Below are 18,587 nucleotides of genomic sequence, written 5' to 3' on the forward strand. Positions count from 1 at the left end.
ACAGCATGACTTGAACAACCAAATTGATATATGACTTTATTATAAGCCATTTCCACGTATCCAATCTATTTTGGTAAAAAAACAAATTCTAAACCATCTCTATAACTAGCAATCAAAGATATAATTCCTTTTATTAGTAAGAGATTTCTCTGGATTTAGAAGGCAAAAACTATGTAATTAATTTTTCTAATTTAATTATGAGTTAGGATTAAACAAAAGGGTTCACAAATAAAAATGCTAATGCTACGGTAAGTTTATAAATTGTTAAAACTTTTATAAAAACTAGAGTATATAATAGAGTACCTCCTCCTTTTTTTATCCTATGCCTCATATTATTTGCGGATACCCTCTACAATTTGATCATCTACATATTAATACCGGCAATAATGAAATTTATAATAAGAAAAAAATTCATCTGACTTCAAAAATCATGACGGTTCAAATTCCCTCTACTATTACTGGGTGAATTAAAGCGCAAAAAATGTTTATTGCCTTTTTGTTTTCCCTTTTATTCGTGGGAATCAGAGGCAGACCTATGTGTAATGTTGAGGGGTCACCAGACCCCGTAAATTTTGATAAAATTTTTGTATATGTATATACCTTAAAATGGTTAATTTGAATTACTTGACACCCTGAACGCTAAAAGCCTTTAGAGAGCACTAATTAAACAAAATATTATTCCCCCATCGCATTAAAAGCCTAAGGTTAGAGAATGTAGAAAAGAATAACGTAGGAAAGACACAATTCAAAAGACGACTTTTTAGAGTCACTTAGCTCCTTGATCTCTTCTCTCAAAAAAAACGTTGTGCGGGCAAGAACTAGCATGAAAATTAATTTATTAAGACCAATGCGATTGTTCCTATTTCATTTTGAATCTTATACTTTAGAGTTTAAGTCATATACATCGTCAAGGTAATATATTTTTTTCATACCATCAAGTCACATTTATATATTATAACAAATAACATGTCTTATTTTTAAAATTATAAAATCATATTTTAATATGGTTTTTTACCTATAAATATTCTTTGAGTGACAAAATGTTGATAGTGTTCTAACATACTTATACAGTCAAGTTCCAATCCAAAAGATAATGTTTTGTTTCAATAGGTGGATTTCAAAAACAATGTAAGATTAATGTTTTTAAAAAAATTTAAAGGTCCTAAAAATGTGCTGACTATAAATTTGTACTTTTACTATGGGATTTTTTTTAAATATATTTTTTGGTTTTTTGCTCAAACTCATGAAATGAAACGGCTCATTAAGCTAATTATGGAAAATAAATGACCAAAAACAACCCACTTAAATATCAAATTCAAACTTTCCAAACCTCCCTTTTGGCTAATCATGTGCCACTAACGTGTCAACATCTCACAGCTTCGATTAGTCCGAACCTCACTCCGAACCTAGACTCCTAAACAAAGCCAAAAGCTTTATATATATCGATAAAGCCCATTAATCCTACGACTCTCTCATCAACTCATAATATATATATTTCCTTGCTATATTCTTCACTTATAACTTTCTGTTTAGAATTTTTTCACATTTTCTTTTGAAAAAAGGAAAAAAAAATGGTTTCCATTAAAAGTAATACTCTTGTTTCGTTTTTGGCTTTTCTTGTGATTTTTGTTTTTATCAGTTTTTGTGAAGCAAAAGAGTTTGTTGTGGATGGCAAAGCAAATTCTTGGAAAATCCCTTCTTCACCTGATGAATTTAATAAATGGGCTGAGAAAACTCGTTTTCAGATCGGTGATTATCTTGGTAATTTCCTTTTTTAATCTTAACTTTATATTTTCGAAGTCATTTTCTAGGAAAATATTTTAATGTTATATCCTTGTTCTCTAGATTAACTTGCACGCATAATGCATATATGTTCATTATTCCGTGCATGTTAGTGTCAGGTCGGGAATTTCTGCCTTGTTATCAAAAAGGAGTTCGGTAAAGCAAACTCTATCTTTGCAGGAGCACGGGCTTAGTCATTGCTATGGGCGGAGTTAGAGTGGCGAAAATCTACTTTGCCGAAACAAAATTATATTTTATGTGTAGATAGTAGATGTTGAATTCCCTTGACATGTTCGTGTGTTTGCGTTTTAATATTCTGAAGTCCATTGATATAAATCCTGCCTTCGCTACTGGTCGTTGCATTGTTTGATGCTCATCCACCGCTTTTTATATTGAAAATTTAGTCTTTATCTTTTTAGGCTGTCTTTTGTGTGCTATTACTTACGATATGCTATTATTTCATGTCGATGTATATAACTTACATCTTGTGGCTATATTAGATAAAACAAGATTTTCACCCCCACAACTAAGTTAATTTCAGTTAACACTTCTTCTTGTTTTCTTGATTATATTTTGGACAGTTTTGAAGTATGATCCAAACTCAGACTCAGTACTACAAGTGAATGAAGAAGACTACAAAAATTGCAACAAAGCAAATCCCCTTAAATCATATCAAGATGGAGAAACCAAGATTTTGCTTAATAAATCAAGTCCATTTTTCTTCATTAGTGGAGCTAATGGCCATTGTGAAAAGGGACAAAAACTTGAGGTCAAAGTCTTGTCTCCTCAACATAGTTCTAAGGCTCATTCTCCGGCCCTCGCTCAGACTCCAGTTACTCACACTCCAGTCGAAATTCTACCTCCGGCACCGGCTCCGGCTAGTGGAAGTTCCGGCATGAAATTTGGGATTATTGGAGGTTTCATTGTTATGCTAGGAAGTTTTATTGTTCTTGCTTAGGGTTTTTAGACTTAGGTTTTAGATTTTAGGGGTTTTTTAAATCTTGTAGTGCATGACTCATTTGTGACATTATGTTCGTGTTTTTTTAATTAGCAGTACTTCTTTTGTTGTTTTTTGTTATACGGTATCAGTTTGTTTGAACTTTTTCGGAGTATTTAGTTTAAATTAACTAATTTTTTATATGAATTCGAATATATTTTTTTAAAAATTTTTAAAAATAAAATTCGCATATATAGAAGCTACATAAAAAGTACTATATAAGTCAAAATAGTTAATAATTCAAAATATTTAAAAACTATTTGCAAATATATACTTATCAAAGAAAATTTTGTTTCCTTTTCCGTTCTTTTTTAAATGGAGGGAGTAGCTTTTTGTGCAATTTTGTTTTTCTTACTTCGAAGCGTTTATAAGTTTTTTGTGCATTGATAATGAAAAATATATTTAAACAATCAGATTACTTATAAGATTAAGTAAACTTATATATCATGCACATTAACTGTTTATCTAAAAAAAGGTTATTTTTAGCACCATGTTTGACAATTATGTTTTGCATCATGTTTGTAGTTGTTTATCAGCAGTACTTTTGTAATTTTTGGTTATGTTTGGCTTATTGGAGATATTAGCTTTTTGTGCAATCTTGTTTTTTTTTTTTGTTTTTGTTTTTATTTTCATGAGCCGAGAGTCTTTCGGAAACAACATCTCTACTCATTTGGGGTAGGGGTAAGGTCTGCGTACACACTAACCCCATTAGTGAGATTTTACTGGGTTGTTATTATTGTTGTTGTTTTATTTTTTCTTCCAAGAATTTTAAGTTTTTTTTTTTGCACTAATAATGGAAATATATTTACATAATTAAGTTACTTGTAAGATAATTATACGTAGTAAATTTTTCTAGTAAAAAATATGGATAAAATCCTAGAACAAGAAAAACTTTATCTCTAACTAAGAGATGAAGATGAAGATAAAGATAAAATCAAATAACGAATAGTGATAAAAATATGATTGAAGTCGTTCCCGTCAAGATGAGTTTCTAATCTAGTGAATAATAAAAATAAGATATAATCTAATAAGATAAATACTACTAGTATTGTTTAGCATTAGAGACATTATCTTTTGAGTTTAACTTAAATTAATGCACTAAAACTGTAAAATCAATTAAATTATGAGGGTATATAGGTTAAATTCTTATCAAGTGAAAAATCTATTTAACTTAGGTCTTTTCAAGTTAAAGAGTCACAAGAACTCTATGAAAAACAGATAAGCCAGTTTGGACATCACCAAACCTATTCATATTTGCTCTTCAACAAGAAAATAACCATTCAATTATATATTCCAAAACTTTTGCTCTTAATTTATTATTTTCACAACTGCATTTGCTGTCTTAAGTCCACTTGTATCAACAATTAATCCTCTCATTTTTTACACTATTTATAACTCTTAATTTGCAATAACTAATATTTTTTCCGTCTCAATTTATATATTATATTTTTCTTTTTAGTCTGTTTCAAAGAGATGTTATACTTCCTCGTCTAGAAACAATCTAATAGTAAAATTTCTACTTTTTCCTTAATAAAATAATTTATAACCACACAAATATTTATAGTTTGTTTTATGCCATAAATTTCAAAAGTTTTTCATTTTTTTCTTAAATTACATGTCCAATTAAATATTGCTACATAAATTGGGGTGAATTGAGTAGTCAAATATCATTGCGAGTCAACCTATGCGACTATCTTCTCACCGACACGTTATTACAAAACAATTCGAAGGGAAGCCTCAAATGTGAGAAATAATGAATTATAGATTATGACCCAAAAAAAAAGAATGAATTATAGATTATGATACTTTAACTTTTAATCATTAAAACCAAATTATAGGATGCAAATTGAAACAAAAAAAATATATGTGTCATCAGAATTCAGTTGGATAAATTAGTTATCGAAATTTTATAAGATCAACCCCCAATTAAATGCTTAATTAAATCATTATACTTATTTTTTTAACAGAATAGACTAATAAATACTTTTACTTCTCTTATTTTGACATCCCAAACCCCTATTTCTTGCCGTGACGGAGCCACATATATTCAAGGGGTCAGTTGACATTCTTTCGTCATAAAATTACGAGCTAGATAGAAAATTCGTTTGTACATATATATAACTATATATTGACTATTCTTGGCTTTTTTATGGTTTTACTTTTTTATATTTTGATCCCTTTTAATAAAAATTCTTGCTCAATCACTGACTCCTCGAAGTTTCATCCAGTAGACACTTGTAATTGTTAAAACATATACTACTATTTTCAACCCCTTTAACACTAAAATTGCAAATACTATTTTAGTTCTAAAATTTTCCTTCCTTTTCCATTTTCAGAATAAGAAGTGCCTTAACATTTCTCTTCTAAAAAAGAAAGAAAGAATTGCATATTATTATGGAAATTAAAGAAAAAGACTAAATGAGAAAATTGGCCAATTGGGAAAGAGGAGGTCTTTTTTGGTTGGAAAGCTACAAATTTTCCCAACTTGTGTCTATTTTATTAGAACTTCTGCTGCTCTGTTCCTCACTTTTGACTTCTATGTTTAGAGCATCCCTTAGATACTGTACATTTTCAGAAATTTTTGACTTTATCTCTGCTTTTTATTACAACCCCTACCCCCCGCCCCCACTTACCCCCCTTTTCTTCTTCCCTTCTTCTCTATCTCTTTTACACCTTAGTTCATCAATTAAACCTCAAAAGACTTTAACTGTAAGTCCCTTTCTCTGATCTACTTTTTTTTCCTATATCTTCACTTGTAGAGATTATTCATTAAAATTAGCAATATAATATAGTTTTCTGTTCTTTTCTTTTCTTTTCTTGTCTTTTTTTTTTTTTTAAACTTTAAAAATGGAGTCTTGATTAGTTTGTTGGTTATGTGAATTTATATACAAATTTACAGCTGAAGTGGTTAATAAAAATTCAATCTTTATTGGTTAAATTTATGGGTTATTTTCTTTCTTTCTTGTTGACTAGTTAAATGGACTCTTGATTAGTTTGCTGGTTATGTTATCATCTGGTTTTTGTTGTCTGAATTTATATACAAATTTACAGCTGAAATGGTCAATAAAAAGTCAATCTTTATTGGTTAAACTTTTGGGGTTTGTACCTTCTATATATCTTCACTTGCTGATATTAATCATTAAATTAGAAATATTATGTAGTTTTCTGTCTTTTTTTTCCTCTTTTTTTTTGTTGTTTTTTGATTGGTAAAATGAGTCTTGATTAGTTTGCTGGTTATCATCTCTTTTTTTTTTTGTCTTAATTGCTCGTGTCAATTTATATACAAATTTACAGCTGAAATTGTCCATAGAAATCCAATCTTTATTGGTTAAATTTATGGAGTTTGTTTCACTAGCAGATATTATTCATTTAATTAGCAATATAATTTGGTTTATGTTTCTTTTCTCTTTTTTTTGCTTCATTTGATTCGTTAAATGGAGTCTTGATTAGTTTGCTGGTTATGTTATCATCTGTTTTTGTTGTCTGAATTGCTTGTGTGAATTTATATGCAAAATTTACAGCTGATGTTGTCAATAAAAAAAGGGATTGTTCCACAAATAGCCGGCCAGATTCAATGTTTACTTTTTCTAGCCGGTATACATAGATTATACATTAATTATACACAGTTATACATATGTTATATACGAATTATACATATAGTATACATCCGTTGGCTATTTTTAGTTTAAGAGATCGGGTGAGCGGCTATTTGGGTTAATTCTTCATAAAAATTCAATCTATTTTGGTTAAATTTATGTGTCTTTTTGTTTCTTTCTTGTTGACTAGTTAAATGGAGTCTTATTCCAGTTTACCTTCTTCACTTTTCTAAACTTTGTTTGAGTTTGATTTTCTTACTTTTTCTTCCATGTTAGAAAAGAACATTGAGATTGTTGTTGAAGTGGCTCAATATGATGTTCTTTTTCATGGTTCCCATTTTGGAAAATAAAGCTGCTCGCATGTATTTATCTCCTTGATGGCTTTTTGCAAGTAAAGAAAGATGTTAAACGGCAAGGGTCTTCCCAAAAATTGAACTTCCCAAAAATTGAAGAAAATTACACACTCGACTTTCGAACCTGCTGGAATTTTTTGCTTTGTTGCAGTTACTACATATGTGTTTGACTGTACAAAATGTTTGATTGTGGTTCCAAGTCCCAATATCTGGGTGGGCAGCGAGAGAAGTTTGTGAGGTACTAGAACATCCTTTGTTGAGATTATCAATCTTTTGTTTCTGTCCACTTCTTTCCACACATATTTGGGGGTTGTATGTTCTTATACGTTAGACATTGTTTTTTCTTAATGTGAAATCAAGGGTAAATGGATGAAACTGGATTCCATAAGTTCCTGATTTATTTGATATGAAATGGCAGTTGGAGCTGAGATCTAACTACAATCTGTTGCTTAAATAGCTGTTGAGAAATCTGTGGTAAATCAATGTTTTCTGGTTTTTCGTAGGTTACATCTTGTCCTCATTTCCTTTGAAGGTTATTTTCAACAATCTTTTAGTTGTATTAGACATTTTTCTATTAGTTAAAGATAACACATAAGATGTTACTATTTAGAATTTAGTCAATTTAGTTATGGCCATTTTCTTTAGTCATTGATGATTTTCCCTGGAGTATCTCTATCGTCATTTGGCAGCTAATCTTGCTTCATCAAATTTTCATATAGGGTGGATGACTTGATTCCAATGTATCCTCACGGTTAGCATCAATTGCAACAAATATATGTGGCTTCAACATGGAAGCTTTTAGACATTCTGGCCATGCAACTAATAGCCCGTCAAGGTCTTTTAAGAGAGGAATGAGAAAAGGATCGGAAGGACTCAAGTCTATTGGTCGATCACTCGGTTTTGGTGTCTCTAAGGCAGTATTTCCTGAAGATCTGAAAGTTTCAGAGAATAAGATTTTTGATCCTCAAGATAAATTCCTTCTCTTGTGGAATAAGCTCTTTGTTGTATCATGCATTCTGGCGGTATCTGTGGATCCACTGTTCTTCTACCTTCCAGTTTTTAATAACACGGCGAATTGCCTTCAGATTGATCGAAAGCTAGCTGTCATAGCCACTACACTACGTACCGTTGTTGATGCTTTCTATCTTATTCACATGGCACTTCAGTTTCGTACAGCTTATATTGCGCCATCATCTCGCGTTTTTGGACGGGGTGAACTTGTGATAGATTCTGGACAAATTGCTAAAAGATACTTGCGGTTCTATTTCATTATCGATCTTCTCTCTGTGCTTCCCTTGCCTCAGGTTTTAACAAAATGCTTTATATTTCTTTGGTGTCTCCTCAAATAGCAACTTTATTTCGATTACTAGTCTTCTACCATGGCTCTTATGGTCACTGACCTATATGTAGTTGTAAATGGTTTTTTCCTTCTTGTTCACTTTCCTTTTCCTCTTGTGGATCTATGCAGATTGTAGTTGGGAGATTCCTGCAGAGATCAGCAGGTTCTGATGTACTCGCTACCAAACAAGCTTTGCTCTATATCATTTTGCTTCAGTATATCCCCAGATTTGGTCGAGTTATACCCTTAACTTCAGAGTTGAAAAGAACTACCGGTGTCTTTGCTGAAACTGCATGGGCTGGCGCTGCATCCTATTTGCTGTTGTACATGCTTGCTAGTCACGTAAGCTACTTGTTAAGTTGTCGAAACGTTTGCTATCAACCGTTTCTACCTTTGGTTCTGTGTAGTATAACCTACTGATTATGTTGTTGTTATTAAAATTTTACTTCTTTCATGTTTGTGTAAGTTTTCCTGTCATTATGGAGCTCCTTATGAGGGAAAATCTTTGTGAAAATGCAATCTGTGCAAATAGCATCTTACTTACTTATCTTTGAAGTAGCTAAAAGCCTAAAACCGCATCTGTAAAGCAAACGAAACGCAGCTTGTTATGTGTTTCTGGTTCAATTGCTGGTATAGAGTTCTCTTTCATTCTAATATGAATAGATATTTTACTTGTTCTGCATAGCATCTGCTTTTTAGGCCGTCTTTCCATAAGTTGGAATTTTGGATGGTTCGTCTTTACAACACCACGAAGGGGAGCCTTGGAGCAACGGTAAAGTTGTCTTCGTGTGACCTATAGGTACGGGTTTGAGCCGTGGAAGCAGTTACTAATGCTTGCATTAGGGTAGGTTGTCTACATCACACCCCTTGGGGTGTGTCCCTTCTCCGGACCCTACGTGAACGCTGGATGCTTTATGCACTGGGTTGCCCTTTTTTGTCTTTACAACAACACCTGCATAGTACGTTTTTGAGTTAAAATATCGGACTCTTTACTGCCTAGTCTTAATGAATTCTTTAGATTTATGAGCTAAATGAGCACATACTTGTCAATTGTTGGAATTAATTTGGTTGTCGTCCATTTATCTGGAATTAATTTGGTTGTCGTCCATATAACAATGTTCTTCTTTTTCCGTAAAAAGGAAGCTTTCTTACTTCCCTTGTCTTTGGTTCTTTTCAGATAGTTGGTTCCTTTTGGTATTTGCTTTCTGTGGAACGCTATGATACATGCTGGCAAGAAGCTTGTAAACATAATGGAACATGCAACACTGATTTCTTGTACTGTGGCAATCAAGGAATGAAAGGATATAATGCTTGGATCATTATCAGTGATTCGGTTTTAAATGAAGCATGCCCTGTAGATAGTGACGACAATCAACCATTTGACTTTGGAATTTTTAAGCAGGCTTTGTCATCTGGCATAGTTTTCTCGATGAAGTTCGTGACTAAATATTGCTACTGTTTGTGGTGGGGACTCCAGAATTTAAGGTGACTTTACGTTTATACTCAACTAACATTCTTCTTTTCTCCTTTTGGTGAGTCTCCCTGTAATTCAACGCGAACAAGACTATAGGTTCTTTTTTTCCGGTGATAAGGTAACAAGACTATAGGGTTCTACGGGAGTTATAGCGGATATATAAGACAAGTACCTAAATCAATTGTTCCAGTGTGATATGCTTTTTCTGATTCAATACGACAAGAGCAGGGAATTTCTTGCTAATCAGGTGCTATCATTGTATTATAATGATTATTCTTACGTCAGAGTAGACGGCCTTTTCTGGTTCATATTGTCTATTTGCTAATTGGTTTGACTAATAGTATTGCTAGGATTTTCTTTTATTCGTAGTTCCTACACAGAGGACTGAAAAGGAAAAAAAGAAAGAAAGTGATTAGGCTGGATTTCGCGAAACTATTTATTTGAACATTTACATTATTTTACCTTTAATTCTGTAGTACATTTGTTAGTAATGACATTCTTTTTTTCATGTTTTACTTGTGCAGTACCCTTGGACAGGGACTTCAAACTAGCACATTTCCCGGGGAGTCTCTTTTCTCTATTGCACTTGCAATACTCGGGCTCATTCTCTTTGCACTGTTGATTGGTAACATGCAGGTAATTACCATCTTATATAGAGATTTTTCTCATCACATAAAATTACATAACGCTTCAAATCTGTTCAACAAGATGTTTCTTTTATGATTGTTAATTTCTTTGAAGTGTTTCTGATAATGGCATTGTAACTTAAGAGTTCGGTATTTTGCTGTCACAGACATACCTTCAGTCACTTACTATTCGACTTGAGGAGATGAGAGTTAAAAGGCGCGACTCAGAACAGTGGATGCATCACCGATTGCTTTCACAAGATCTCCGAGAACGGGTTAGGGGCTATGATCAGTACAAATGGCAAGAAACACGCGGAGTGGATGAAGAGAATATAGTTCAGAATTTGCCCAAGGATCTCAGGAGGGATATTAAGCGTCATCTTTGTCTGGCTCTAGTGAAGAGGGTAACTAAATTATATATTCTGCTTCTGTTATATTTCTTTCTCCCACCTTTAATCAACTCGTCATAGCGGTCATGGCTTTGGTTTTGTATTACTAATATCTCTTTGTTGATTTTCAGGTTCCTCTATTTGCAAATATGGAGGAGAGATTGCTCGATGCAATTTGTGAGCGTCTAAAACCCTGTTTGTACATCGAGAATACTTACCTTGTACGAGAAGGAGATCCAGTAGACGAAATGCTCTTTGTCATACGAGGCCGCCTTGAGAGTGTGACAACTGATGGTGGGCGAAGCGGTTTCTTCAACCGAAGTTTATTGAAAGAATCTGACTTTTGTGGAGAGGAACTTCTAACTTGGGCTCTAGACCCAAAATCAGGTTCTAACCTCCCATCTTCTACTCGTACAGTGAAAGCTCTAACAGAAGTAGAGGCTTTTGCTCTTATAGCAGACGAATTGAAATTCGTCGCCAGTCAGTTCAGAAAGCTTCACAGTAGACAGGTTCAGCACACGTTCCGGTTCTACTCACAACATTGGAGGACTTGGGCTGCTTGCTTTATCCAAGCAGCGTGGAGGCGTTTCACGAAAAGGAAACTTATGGAACTTCAAAGAAAAGAAGACGAAGAGGCAGAAGCTTTGGCCGGGGCCAGTAGCACTCCGGGTGGATCGCCTTATAGTATTCGTGCAACATTCTTGGCATCAAGATTTGCAGCTAATGCTCTCCGAGGGGTTCACAGGAATCGAAATCTTAAGACTGCTAGGGAACTGATGAAGCTGCAAAAACCTCCAGAGCCTGATTTCAGTGAAGATACTGAGTGAATTTTGTTGCTGTAAGTTGTAACCGCGCATAATGCTTTTGCTTGACTTGTTCATCTTTTGAGCTTTGCAAGGGCTTGATGTATAATTCATGTTTAGTGTTATTGATACATACTTATGTAATAGTTTAACTTATATACACTGATTGTGTAAATAATTTTTTACACTAACATGTCGCATAAAAGCTAACTACAGGTAGCCTATAATTAGTGGTATCAGTAATCTGAAAAATAAGGCATATAACATGTTAAGACTTACAAGAATTTAGATTACACTGATAGTGTAAAAAAAAAACTTACCTTGTTAGTGCATTTAACATAGAAACAAATGGAGAATTCGAGTATTATATGTAAGTTGTGTGTATTTATTCAACAATAAAATAAGAAATTTTGTCTAACCTTGCCTATTCACCTTGCTAAAAATTGGTTTTAGCCTAGCAATTGAATATCTTTTTATAAGGTTAACACATTCAACCCATATTTGACGAAAGGTTCGGGTTTATGGATTGGATTCAGTCAGCCTTGCAATATAATTAAAGTGAGACTTTAGCCGTTAGTCACTCGAACAAACGAAAGAAGTCGCCATCAAACAACATAATTAAAGTGAGGCTTTAGCTAGTCACTCTAACAAACGAAAGAAGTCGCCATCAAACAACATAATTAAAGTGAGGCTTTAGCCGTTAGTCACTCGAACAAACGAAAGAAGTCGCCATCAAACAACATAATTAAAGTGAGGCTTTAGCCGTTAGTCACTCTAACAAACGAAAGAAGTCGCCATCAAACAACATAATTAAAGTGAGGCTTTATCCGTTAGTCACTCTAACAAACGAAAGAAGTCGCCATCAAACAGCTCGCCCTATTTAGTATGAAAGATGCGCTCAACCCGATGAGTAGCGAATGGGTTTGAATCCTGTCAAAATATTACTGATCATTCATTTAGGGCAGCCCGGTGCACAAGGCACTCCACGTTTACACAGGGTCCGGAGAAGGGCTTCACCTCAAAGGGTGTGATGTAGATAGTCTACCCTTGATAAAATGAAAAATTATAAATTTCATTCGATAAAACAAAGTGCCAATTTAAATATTTTATAAATCAAGGAAACAAGAAAGCAGCTAAAGTATCCGCCAATCTACCTATGAAGATCAATGCACATACTATTGCCTTTTCCTTTTCCAACACCCTCACCCCAAATTTATTCATAAAAACTTGATGCACTTATTCTCAAAACATCAAAAGTCCCTTGAAATTATAACTATCTCATCTGTTGGCCGTTATATGGCGGAAACCTGACTCGCTCTAGTTTGTAGAGTTCTTCAGCACCCATTCCACTAGGGTTGAAACACCAAAACCCGTTGCATTCTTCTTTTTGTCGTTCCAGACAGGACCAGCTAAGTCGATATGCATCCATTGAACCTTCTCGTCAACAAACTGAAAAAAAAAAGAAAACCAAATGTCATGTTTCTTGTCTCAACAATTTATCTTCTTTTACCGGCAGCAAATTGCAATGTAGTAGTAACAGCATGAGTCTTCCTTAAAGATCTCTGTAAGAACAGATGAAAAGCTCTTGCACAGAAATTTGCCACAAGTTTTTGGAAATCCAAAATCTGTAGGCGTGAAAACGAAGGTCCTTTAGCCATTTTATAATGTCTTTAAGTTCCAGTCCTTGTCGGTTTTCTTTTAATTATGATGTTAGAAGAAACTTTGGGCTCTACTAAACTTAAGCTTGCACCATTAGCAACAAAAGCTAAGAACCTTTCTAGGTCACTTTTATCCTCATGAAATATGAAATGCTTATGGGTCTTTGGAAGGGGAGCCTTGGCGTAACCGGTAAAGTTGCTGCCATGTGATCAAAAAGGTCATGGTTTCTAGCCGTGAAAACAGCCTCTTGCAGAAATGCAGGGTAAGGGTGCGAATAATAGACTCTTGTGGTCCGACCGCACGCATAGCGGGAGTTTAGTGCACCGGGCTGCCCTTTTGTTATGGGTCTTTGGGTCCAAGTATATTATACTTCAATTCTACCCACGAGATTATCATCATTGGGAAGCTGCTGAACTTTGTTGGGTACAAAATCCGCATACATGTGCAAGGATGCTATCTTGTTGATAAGGGCATGTGCAAGGATGCAATATAGGAGGGGGCCAAAGCGCATCTACTCATAGAAGGCCGCAAGCCAGATATTCTCAATGGATGACATTGTAAATTCCTTAATCAATGCAGCTAAAAGGTGGCTCCGACTGAATTACATGTCAACCAAAGTGGAGAAACTTTTAGAGTGATAAGATGACTACCTGCTTCAGGAAGAGAGCAGCAACTATTGCGCCACCTTGGCGACCTCCAGTGTTCACCATATCAGCCACTCCTGATGTCATAGTGTCCCAGTAACTCTCCTCCAAAGGCATTCTCCATAGCTTTTCACCGCTTACCTCAGAAGCTGCAGCAACCTCCTTTGCTAGGTCATCGCTAGGGGTAAAAACACCTGTATTTTGTATACAAGATATCCAATAAAATTCCGGTAGACAAAACTCGGAGTTAAAACATCAGTCAAAAGATTCGCTACTCTTTCTTTCTTCAACATGTGCATTCAGTGTCATAATTTTTTTTTCGCAATCAAAGTAACGACTGAAAATGTGATTCATGTATAAACTAGAAGATCAAATGGTAAACTGACCAAAACATATGCATAAAGTTTTTGCCAAAAACAAGAAGATGCACAAGCAAACATACCAGCAATTGAAGGTCCAAGAGCAACAATACAAGCACCCGTTAATGTTGCCAGATCAACTATCTGCATAAAGATCAACCATGTCGTTAACACATGCCAATGTCCTGAATAAACTTCTGACTATTGTACAAGCTTTCTTAGCAAGAGTGAAGTTAAGAAGATCAAAGCAAAGGATCTGATTACATTTTTTGTTACATAAAAAGTTTGGATATTTGAAAAACTATCTTGATAGCTACGACACCTAATTTTGGAAGTGATTGGCTATTTAGAAAATAAAACTATGTTAAAAACATTATCTTGTTTCCAATCGCATCATGTCTCTACCATTATTAATAATATCTATGACTACATATCCATGTCTATTCAAGCATCCAACCAACTGATTATATTGATAGATACAAGAACATTGACCAATGAAAGTTACAAGGTTTCCCTTTCGGAGTGTGAAGTATGGAACAGCAAAAGAAACATATTAAATGGTTATCAGCACAAAGTGATTCCAACAGAGACAGATGCATAATAGCAATGTTTCATTTCTACCTTTTCTACACCTTGGTTACATGCATATACCAACGCATCAGCAAGTGTGAGCCGACCCTCAGCATCAGTATTGTTAACCTACAATAAAGATCAAAGCACAAACAGAAAACCTAAAAACAGTCAAATAAGGTAAAATTAGCAAAACAGAAAACAAGAATCAGACTTGCATCATCCTGGTCCTAAACTAACAAGTCAACAATGTACGAATAGTAAAGTTAAAAACATCCTAATTATACAGAAAAAAGGAAAATCTTTTGACAAAATAAAAGAATGAAACAACTTGAGCTTTACAAGAACTACAAAACTTAAATTAAGGTGCTTCGGCACATCCCAACCGAATCACGAATACCATAAAAGTAAAATGGATCCAATAAGAAAACTAAAGGACAATCTTCAGAAGGAGCTTGTTGGGTAAGGGGAGTAAAGGAGATCCAATAGGATTAACTCCTAAAGGCAAAAATGACCATACCTCAATTGTCTTCCCATTTGAAGCTGTGACAACGTCTCCGGGCCTCATGCCTGTTCCACTGATCATATTCTCACAAGCAGCAACAATGAAATGCACCTGTCACATGGTAATTAGTTTAGAGAAAAGAGATTAATTGAATACATGCAACTAGAGTAAATAAATCAGGACATTTTCCCTTGAATGAAGACAAAGGACTTACCTCTACTCCAGCAGGCTTTATTTGACCAAGAGCTTTTGCCGCACCTAAAACAGCTGCAGACCCTCCCATGTCAAACTTCATAAGCTCAATCAAACAACCGGGTCCAGTCTTGATGTTGTAGCCACCACTGGGAACATGAAAAAGATTGTTCAATAAATCATACACAAAAAAGGGCAGCAACAATAAAAGTGTGATATCACTTCAGCCAGTTCAGAAATCCATTTTTTTTATTCTTCCAATATGTGGTCATCTCATTTTAGAGAAGATAGAATTACCTGTCAAAAGTCAATCCCTTTCCAACCAAGGCTAACTTCTTTTTGATTTCCCCACCAGTAGGCTTATAACATAAATGGATGAAATGAGGAGGATTTGCAGAAGCTTCACCAACAGCTAAATAGGATCCCATTTTCAATTCTTTGCACTGTTCAACATCCAAGATGTTTGCAGAAAGGACATCGCTATAAGTGGAGGCAATCTTTTTCGCCTCTTCAGCAAGTACCGCTGCAGCATAAAGACCGCTTGTCAATAGCTAGGTAAGAGTCATGCTAAGAAAAGGGACACCAAGCAAATATATTGAAGATCACTAACCAGGCGTAAGTACATTGGCAGGTGCATTGACGAGCTCTCTGCAGAATATAACACCTGCGCAGACATCTTCTGCATACTTGAGTTTCTTCTCTATCTCAGGTCCAGTTCCCAGTCCAAGAATGTCCAAAGATTTCAAGGTTGGTTTTTTTGACTCAGACTTAAACCTATTATCTTCAAATATCCCAAGTGCAGCTCCTATAACATTCAACAAAATCCACCAAGTTTAGTTTCTCAATATGGTTCAATTATTTAAGCGAAGATCAAGAAAATATATACTTACCAGTTACTATAGCAGAGGCAGAGCTAAGCTTTGATTCTGCAGATAGCCCATCAGTAGAAGCAAGTGCAACCGCAATATTACTAGCCTGAGCAGACTTGGCAGCTGCAGCAACAGCCTCCCCTAAACTGCGATAAGCAGCAGTTGATGATACAGATGAGCCAAGCCCAACTAAAGCGATCCTCTTCGAGCCAAGACCAGGAAGTCTAAGAACTGTGGATTGTCCAGACTTTCCACTAAAATCCTCCTCTGATGAAGCTTCAGATAATAAACCGGCCAATTTCGAGTCTAGCTTTTGCAATATTGGATTCTGGAACTTTGAATTCTCGTCTCTGGCCAAGTCCTTCTCCGTGGCACCTACTGCAAGTATGTCTCCTTTCCATTCCACCAAATCAATCTCTTTAGCAGCAAATGAAATCTTTCATGTCCCGAAAACAGAGAAAGGATTTAGTCCGGAAATTATAGAACTACCATACATATAAACAGCAAGAATCACAAAATAGAGATCACAGGAATCAAGGACTGGCCACTTGCTAAGAATGGAGCATTTAAAAAATATCTACGCAGATTTTAAAATGTTGGGACTATAGCCCCCCAAAAAAGAATCAATCAATCAACTACTTCTCGATCCCAAATTAGCTGCTGTAAGCTATCTGAATCCTTTATATCCATTCCGCTCTTTTCAAGCATATTATACTCCAAAAGGTTAATTCCAATAGAATATAAGGCAAAATTTATAACAATTGGGAGATCAACAGCTTTTTTTTTGTTCATGAGATACAGAAATTACACCAAATTTCACATAAAAACATATCATTAGCTACTCTAAATATGGAATTGAATTCACAAAGATAAATATGAGAACAAAGGGTATCACACATCAGAATCCAAATCCACAAAAACAAGAAAAAAAAAGTATAAATAAAAATCAGTTCTTTGCACTTACTTCACAGATATAAACATGATAATAAATAATACCACACTTCAAAATCCAACCTCACCAAAAATGACAACAAAAACTTAAAAAAATCAGTAGTTTTCACTGAATTCACAAAGATAAACACAAGACTACAGACTATCACAGATTCTAATTCAAACCCACCAAAAAAAAGAATTAAAAATCAGTTCTTTGCACTAAATTCACAAAGATAAAAACAAGACTAAAGGGTATCACAGATCCTAATCCAAATCTTTTTGCTCAATTTTGTATTTGTTAGACAATAAAGATCAGTTCTTTGCACTGAATTCACAAAGATAAACATAAGAATAACTAGTATCACAAATCATAATCCAAACCAACAAAATAAAAATAAAGCGATAATTAACAGCAACTACTATGCCACAATTTAATACAAGGACTAAAAAACAATAAAAATTAAATCTTTATGAACAAAAAAGAAAAATTGCAAACCTTATGGGCCTCAATTTGATTAGGATGAGTTAAACCAAGAGTGGCACGAGCAATAGAATGAGCCATCCTTTTTGCTCTTCTTGAACACAACAAGGGTGTAACTGAAAAAGAAATAGACCAGATGGGACTAGATTGGAATTTAGTGAAAACTGAAGGGTAACAATGCAAAGAAGAAGAAGAAGTTGAAGTAGAAGCTACTGAAAAAACTCTCAGTGCGGCCATTGTAAAAGGAATTTTGTGTGTATATATATAACAAAAGACCTAAAAAATCAGTGACTTTGAGTTAGAGAAGAAAAGGGGGGTTGTCATTGGTGGGGTGGGTGGTGTTTGGATGATGATATGGTGTATGCATTGACGTCTTTTTTTGGGGTTTAACAATTTTGGTAATATTTTTAATTCTTGAATTTTATATTCACACATATTTGTTCTTTTTTGCTCTAAACTAACGTTATAGTCTAAGGTTCCTTGCCGTAAAAATTTACTTTTTTTTTTTTTTTTTGTAAACCGACAAAATTACTTTATATTACAGTTTACATTACAAGGAGCGTTGGGCCTATTGAGCCCCGTATTACAAAAAGGGGATATGGGTAAGTTGCTATGCTGATTCCTATAAGGTTCCACACTAGTACATTCAGTAGATGGCGCATCTAAACAAAAAGAAATAGGAGCGATCGGTGCAGAAGCAGTAGTTTTTCTTAAGTAGATAGTGCCTTGTTGGTCTACACTCGATTTTGCAAAAAAGTTGGTGGTTGAACGAGTAGATGCAGGTTCTCTCCCAAAGCCATTGTTGCTCCATATTTGGCTAAGCTATCAGCAAACGCTGTTCTGCTCCCTGTATGTATGCATAATGCATGGACTACCCAGCTGGCGTAATAAGTACCTGCATTCAGACAAGAGTGATGAATAATGCATGTTGTTGTTTTTAACATAAATATTACCTCGATAGAGCTGGCATTGATTTCCAGTGGTATTAATTTATGTCGCCATGCAATGTGCAATCC

At 34.6% G+C, this 18,587-nt stretch overlaps 2 protein-coding genes and 1 pseudogene across 3 annotated transcripts; 2 read left to right on the forward strand and 1 right to left on the reverse strand.

Annotated features, from left to right (window-relative positions):
• Window positions 1-1,479: 1,479 nt before the first annotated feature.
• On the forward strand, window positions 1,480-2,860 carry LOC107768573 (early nodulin-like protein 14). The gene is made up of 2 exons (XM_016587696.2): window positions 1,480-1,761; window positions 2,364-2,860. Exons 1-2 carry the CDS (start codon window positions 1,572-1,574, stop codon window positions 2,738-2,740), a joined length of 567 nt encoding a protein of 188 aa, XP_016443182.1. The 5' UTR covers window positions 1,480-1,571; the 3' UTR covers window positions 2,741-2,860.
• A 4,032-nt stretch (window positions 2,861-6,892) lies between these two features.
• Window positions 6,893-11,550, forward strand: LOC107768571 (putative cyclic nucleotide-gated ion channel 5; annotated as a pseudogene). Its single transcript, XR_012704509.1, has 7 exons — window positions 6,893-6,966; window positions 7,448-8,032; window positions 8,197-8,409; window positions 9,245-9,552; window positions 10,066-10,177; window positions 10,335-10,571; window positions 10,688-11,550. The product of XR_012704509.1 is annotated as a putative cyclic nucleotide-gated ion channel 5 (transcript).
• Window positions 11,551-12,406: 856 nt separating this feature from the next.
• On the reverse strand, window positions 12,407-18,010 carry LOC107768570 (neutral leucine aminopeptidase, chloroplastic). Its single transcript, XM_016587693.2, has 10 exons — window positions 17,587-18,010; window positions 16,179-16,593; window positions 15,899-16,093; window positions 15,586-15,811; window positions 15,311-15,437; window positions 15,112-15,207; window positions 14,643-14,720; window positions 14,105-14,165; window positions 13,669-13,856; window positions 12,407-12,808 (listed from the first exon to the last, which is right to left on the reverse strand). The coding sequence occupies exons 1-10, from the start codon at window positions 17,806-17,808 to the stop codon at window positions 12,677-12,679; spliced, it is 1,740 nt and encodes a 579-aa protein (XP_016443179.1). The 5' UTR covers window positions 17,809-18,010; the 3' UTR covers window positions 12,407-12,676.
• Window positions 18,011-18,587: the final 577 nt, after the last annotated feature.

This window comes from Nicotiana tabacum, chromosome 21 (genome assembly GCF_000715075.1).
Source record: "Nicotiana tabacum cultivar K326 chromosome 21, ASM71507v2, whole genome shotgun sequence".
NCBI classification, from domain to species: domain Eukaryota; kingdom Viridiplantae; phylum Streptophyta; class Magnoliopsida; order Solanales; family Solanaceae; genus Nicotiana; species Nicotiana tabacum.

Coding starts and splice junctions, on each gene's coding strand:
- LOC107768570 (XM_016587693.2), bottom strand. CDS start 17,808: ATGGCCGCACTGAGAGTTTTTTCAGTAGCTTCTACTTCAACTTCTTCT. Junction 15,812..15,898: donor TGCCAATGTACTTACGCCTG/GTTAGTGATCTT, acceptor TTTATGCTGCAG/CGGTACTTGCTGAAGAGGCG. Junction 15,438..15,585: donor AAGGGATTGACTTTTGACAG/GTAATTCTATCT, acceptor TCATGTTCCCAG/TGGTGGCTACAACATCAAGA.
- LOC107768573 (XM_016587696.2), top strand. CDS start 1,572: ATGGTTTCCATTAAAAGTAATACTCTTGTTTCGTTTTTGGCTTTTCTT. Junction 1,762..2,363: donor TCAGATCGGTGATTATCTTG/GTAATTTCCTTT, acceptor TATTTTGGACAG/TTTTGAAGTATGATCCAAAC.